At 42.7% G+C, this 6,000-nt stretch overlaps 1 protein-coding gene across 3 annotated transcripts in view; it reads left to right on the top strand.

Annotated features, from left to right (window-relative positions):
* The first annotated feature begins 753 nt into the window (after positions 1–753).
* LOC133420214 (NACHT, LRR and PYD domains-containing protein 1-like) overlaps positions 754–6,000 on the top strand; it is a 43,155-nt gene continuing 37,908 nt past the window's right edge. The window contains exons 1-4 of one of the 3 annotated variants that reach the window (XM_061709824.1): positions 754–973; positions 4,311–4,442; positions 4,525–4,698; positions 4,904–5,023. In XM_061709824.1, the coding sequence (XP_061565808.1) occupies positions 4,354–4,442; positions 4,525–4,698; positions 4,904–5,023 (383 nt within the window). In that variant the 5' untranslated portion in view covers positions 754–973; positions 4,311–4,353. Of the gene's footprint in view, positions 974–4,310; positions 4,443–4,524; positions 4,699–4,903; positions 5,024–6,000 lie in introns of those variants that run through there. The other 2 variants (XM_061709825.1, XM_061709826.1) reach the window with 2 other exon arrangements.

The raw sequence follows: 6,000 nt of genomic DNA, 5'->3' as shown, positions 1-6,000 counted from the left end.
ATATCAAATTTTTTGCCAGGTCGGGTTTGCGTGCAAAATTTGGTGACTTTTGGGGCACGTTTAGGGGGAAAAAAGGTCCTCATTTCGTCGGAAAAATAAAAACGAGAAAAAAAGAAAAAAAAATCCTACAGATACATTAGGGCCTTCGCACTGTCAGCGCTCGGCCCCTAATCAACTTTATTTCTATAGCACCTTTCATACAAGAATTGCAGCTCAAAGTACTTCACAGTAGGAACATAGACATGTTAAGAACAATGAGAAATAAATAATAAAAATAAAAATGATCATATGGAAACATTTAGGTGCAATGATATAATACAGAATTTTGACAAAATTCAGTTCTAAATTCCTTTATAAAAGATGCAGACGTTCTGCCTCAGAGAAGTGAGTTTTATGTAAAATGTCACTAAAACACGTCACTGATGATTCTTTCACTCGTGATTAAAATGACCCTGGGATATACAGTATATGTAGGGATCAAGTGAGTAGCCTTCTAAGTTTAAATAGTTATATTGTTGATGTTATCTCTATTCAAATAGTAATTTCCTTATTTTTTTGCTCTGTAATTTCAGGAGTGCAGTTCCATGTTTCCACCACTAGCTGGTGTGCGTCTGGAGTCAAGCAGAACTTGCTCTTTTTATTTAATCGACCTTTGAGCCGAGTTTATTCGTATTAAAATATGAGCGTGACAAAAGAGCTGTGAATAAGTAACCCAAAAGATAAGCTGTCGCGTCTCCTACTTTTTACAACATTAAGTGAGAAAACGCAGATGGTTTGGTCAAGTTTACGTTCACTTTCTCGTGGACGGGTTTCTGTGCAGGGAGCTCCGTGTGATTGGAGCAGTTTTTTGGACAAAAGTGCCGCAGATAATTCCCGTTAACAGAGTCACAGCTGGAACTGAAGGACGAAGGAGCCGACGGTTCGACGCGTCCAGATGTTGGAGCGGAGTCGGTGAATGAGAGCAGCAGTTCAGGTAGATGATGGTCAGCAGGACCAGAGCTGTTACTGGTGACTGAAGCAGCTTTACCGCCTCCGTCCGTGTGTGGAGGAGGCGGAGATGAGCGGCTGCTCTCCCGTTTCTGCTCAGGGCCACCGGGGGTGAAGGTAGCTGGATTAGGTGGGACGTTCCTGTGTTGGGGCTGCTGTCCCAGCTGCGACTCTCCAGCGTTGTGCCGGCGGCCGGGTCGGACCAGCGCCTCAAGCTTAGACCCTGGCAGAGGGTCTTGATCGATTGCAGAGTTAAATAGAGGTGTTAACTTCACATAATTTTCTTTTGACAGTCGTTTGGCTTATTGAATGCTGTTTAAATGATTTTAAACATCATCAGTAGGTTATACTGGTGGTAGTTTGGGGGGGCTATGGAGAGATCAAGGTGTGTTTACCTGCATGTTAAATGCCAGAGTGTGCTGGGTAGCCTACGGTGTGTCGTGGTTCTGTGTGCAGCGACACAGGGAAGTTGGGTGCCTGGGGGGGGCAGATTTATGTGATGAGGGTCTGTTAAAGTGGGCCAGTCCTCCTTTGGCCTACGAACTAACTGCTGTTGTCTTCAGTAGTTCCTAAGACATATCTTATAAACATCTTTTTCTGAACCGTGATGAAGTGTGTGTTGTCAGAGTTCTGACCCCGGACCATAGCCAGGGCCGGTTCTAGAAAATGATGACTACGGTGCATCTCAGATCAGAGGGGGTGCACATGCCTGGCACGTTATTCAACACTAAATTATGCATTTTCCCATAATTTCAAGCAGAATGATACTAGCAAAACAAGAATATTTAAAGTGTATTTCAAATGTTTTATTGCAGCAATATTGCTGCAGAACAAAGAAAATGCTACATTTAGTCTGGGCTACCTCACCCATCAGACAATCTAGCAACAGAAAATAAAACATAGAAAAATAAATAACAAAAATAAATATAACCATAAATATAAACTAAGGACGCGAACGTACGGTGCGCGTCGCCGCGTACCCTACGCCGTAGGCTACGCCGTCGATTTAACGCGGAACCATGAATCAGGCTTAACGCACGCATTTGTCAGTTTTCTTTTCGTCTTTTCAACTGAGGATGCAAACACATAAACTGAGGGTGCAATGCATGCTTATGCACCCTCGTAGAACCGGGCCTGAATAGCGGTTAACAAAAGGTGGTGACTGCAGCTTCTGCCTGCTCTGTGTTAAAAATTAATCTAATAAAAAGGTTTACTGCAGTATGGAGGACAAAGTTAAGTGTTTCTGCAGTTAGAGACATCAGCGGACTTTATGACATCACAGCTCAGCTTACAGGCTAACTTTCATCCAGGAACATTACATTTAGTTAACATTAAATAAACTATCTGTACATTAATACAACTCAGAATGGAGCGGGGACTCATCTGGATGAATTGTTTCTGACTCTGTGAGTTTTATTTCACTTTTTCTACTTTTGAATGTCAGTAGTTTAATCACTGCTAAAACATCCATCATCTAAATTATGTTTAACAACAATGAAGATACAACCTTATTTTTTTACTCCTCTTTCAGTGTTTTGAACCAGACTGTAAATATGTTTCTTTCTTCTGTAAAGTTGGACATTTGAACACACAGTTCAGCGAGGTGAACGCGCTGTTGCGGCCTCTAGTGGTCAGTGGAGGAACTGCAACCTGAGACTCAGCCTGGAGGTCAGATGGTTGGTGCTCGGGGGAGACGTGGGCGCTTGACGTGTCAGAGTATCCCAGAATGCATTTTGCACCAATAAGCCAAAGTAAAAGAAGAGAGAGGAGTAAATTTAAAGATATAACTTCATTTTTGTTAACAGAATGTTGTCTTAAGATGTTTTTACACCAGAATATTTGTTATAACTTCACATTTGTGGTAAGGTGTTGAAGATAGAACTTCTTCTAAAACCTCCTCCAACATTTTCAGGATAAACTCACATCAACCTTGTGGACTGAGGCAGGACTTGGTCGCGCGCTCATGTTTGTGACGGAAATAACTTGGAGGGAAAAAAATCCACTCTCAAAATGGCAGGGAAAAAATGCACGTCCAAACAAAAATATGAAGATAAAAACAGGACGTTTTTACACAGTGGTAGAGTTTAATATTTATAATAAAATGTATTGCTTTTATAAAACGGTTACCAATAATGTAAATATGAAAGAGGAATACACAATGTATTTTATGTAGTTTTTAATTAATCAGAAATACATATTATCCAGTAAAAATAGCCCCACTGTGGAAATAAATAGTCCCATCTCTCCAGATGTAGCTCTGCATGTCATATTTTTTTCGGAGACAGGCACTCGTAAATCCATTCATCCATCGTTAGCTCCTCCCCGGAGATCAAAGTTAACTGTGAACATGACAAACGAAATTGTTAACGAAAATAAAAAAATAAACTTTAACACCAGCTACTTTTTGCTACCTGCTGTAACCGTTAAAAAATATGTAACTGTTGGTTGTTTTCATGGATATATTGTTGCTTCCCTGACGCGTAATGATATGCTGTGATAAAGCTTAAGAATAGAAGCCGGGGCATATAAGATAAGATAAGATAAGATAAGATTGTCCTTTATTTCTCCCTCAATGGGGAAATTCTCTTTGTGCAGCAGCAGTACACTCAACACACACATGCAGGGAAAGCATAAAAAAAAGTAAAAAATATATATAATTAGGAAATATAAACAGTATGCTGTATACATTGGAATGAAAAACAATATGTTTATTATACCACAGGTTAACAACCAATCAGACTGAAGGATTTCACCTTTCTGTTTTATAATGGTATTTTTATGTCTCAGAGAGAGCAGGAAGTAAGGGATAGGGCAGTTGATGTGACACAGTAACCAATTGTGGCTCTTAGACTCTGACTGGTTACAGAAACTAAGAGCAAACATGTGATTAAATGGAGTGTAAACGTGGGTTGACGGTGTGAGCTGAGCTCCATGGCTCCATCTAGTGGTCGGATAGTAGAAGTGCAGCAGCTTCCTCACTGCAGTCGTTGTACATCTACAATGTGTCACGGTGTGGTTTAGTTGAGGACCCAAACGCAGGAGAGCAGAAGTTCGCAAAAAGCAGGATTTATTAAACAAAGACAAAACAGGATCAAAACTGGCTGAACAGAAACAGGAATCCAAAAAACTAGACGTGGAGACATGGAGGGAGCAAACAGTACGGACCAACATGGAGCAGGGGAAAGACAAGACTATATGTACACAGGGGATAACGAGACACAGGTGCAGACAATCAGGGCAGATGGAAAACAGGAGAGACAGAACTGAAAACACAAACTGGGGGAAATGACAAAACCCTGACACAATGACTGTTTCCTCTGCAGATGAAGGTAGAAGGAGTGTGTGAGCTGATGTGAATCCAGCAGCATGGATCAGTGTGAGGACAGAGAGGAGGGAGTCCTTCCCTCTAAAACCTCCCCGAGGGGAAAACCTGAGAGTCAGAGAGAAGAAGAGAGGTGAGATGATCACCTCTAACTGTCCATGACTCTCCTACACGTCAGAGTTCAGCCCTCACATCACCAAACATCTTTATTACAGGAGTGGACCTGGACCTGGACCTGGACCTGGACCTGGACCTGAACCTGGACCTGGACCTGGGTCTGGGTCTGGGTCTGGACCTGAACCTGAACCCAGCTGTGTGTCCTTGAAGAGTGACAGATCATTGGATTTTTTTTTTGATTTTAAAGAGACCCAACATTTTCCCTCAGTGAGGTGAGTTTTACATAAATGTTTCTGAAAACGTAAAAGAGACTGAAATGTTTTTATCGTAACATGATTATTTTAGTTTTAGAAATATATGTCTTGTTTATTTTCCATTCAGTTTTATCTATAAAGCATCTATAACAATACAAGTTGTGTCTAAGTTCTTTCCAAGGACCAGAACATGACCTCACGTCACCAAACACCTTTATTACAGGAGACGATCTGGTCCTGAACCCGCGCCTGGACCTGAACCCAGCTGTGTGTCCTTGAAGAGTGACAGATCATTGGATTTCTTTTTCGATTTTAAAGATACCCAACATTCTCCATCGGTGAGGTGAGTTTTATATAAATGAACTACAGAACGAACCCAAAAGCAGACTCAGAAAAATACCGCGTCGACGCAGACCACACGCTGTCACTGACGCCGTCACTGACGCCGTCACTGACGTGCACCTCACGAAAATTGTAACTACGCATCTAGGCGACGCAGATCACACGCAGACGGAGAGGGATGTGATTGGTTTGCTTGGTAGCAACGCATTTCCGGTTTACGGTTTGAAGCAGTCGTGAACTTTCAGCGCTTTTTTCTTCGTGTATGTGTGATTTTGTTTGTTGTCCTTATCTCTTTGATTCACTGTGACCGGAAAAAGTCGAATAAACCATTCAGGAAAAGATCGCGAATTAGCGGTCAGGGGGGGTACTGCACCGCGGCAAAATGACAGAGAAGTCCGAAGGGTTCACGACGGCGTCACGGTGACGGCGTAGACACGGCATTGGTTTGACGCGGAACCATAACTCAGGCTTTACACCAGGGGTAGGCAACCCTGGTCCTCGAGTGCCACTGTCCTGCATGTCTTAGATGCTACCCTGCTTCAGCACACCGTGATAAAAGTATCTGTGTCATCAACAGAATTGTGCAGCCCTGGATGACAAGTTGATGACGATGATCAATTAGAATCAGGTGTGTTAAAGCAGGGTAGCATCTAAGACATGCAGGACAGTGGCACTCGAGGACCAGGGTTGCCTACCCCTGCTTTACACTGAGGTGGTCAGAGGGAGGACGGGGGAGGGCTGCAGGTCAGTGGATCACGTTGGTGTCCCCCTGCAGCGTAGCTCCATAGCAGCATGTCTAGCAAATATCTTGCAAATATTGTGGACCGAGGTCGTTTAGAACTTGATGCACGATTCCTTTCAGCATTCGTGCTGCTGCGTATCATCAGCATAGAAATTAACATTGATGCCGTGGTTCTAGATTATACTTCCCAAGGGCTGCATGTAGAAACAGAACAAGATTGGCCCTAGTATTGAACC

This window comes from Cololabis saira, chromosome 20 (genome assembly GCF_033807715.1).
Source record: "Cololabis saira isolate AMF1-May2022 chromosome 20, fColSai1.1, whole genome shotgun sequence".
NCBI lineage: Eukaryota > Metazoa > Chordata > Actinopteri > Beloniformes > Belonidae > Cololabis > Cololabis saira.
The sequence above is the reverse complement of the archived record's forward strand: the minus strand, read 5'-3'. Positions and strand labels throughout refer to the sequence as shown.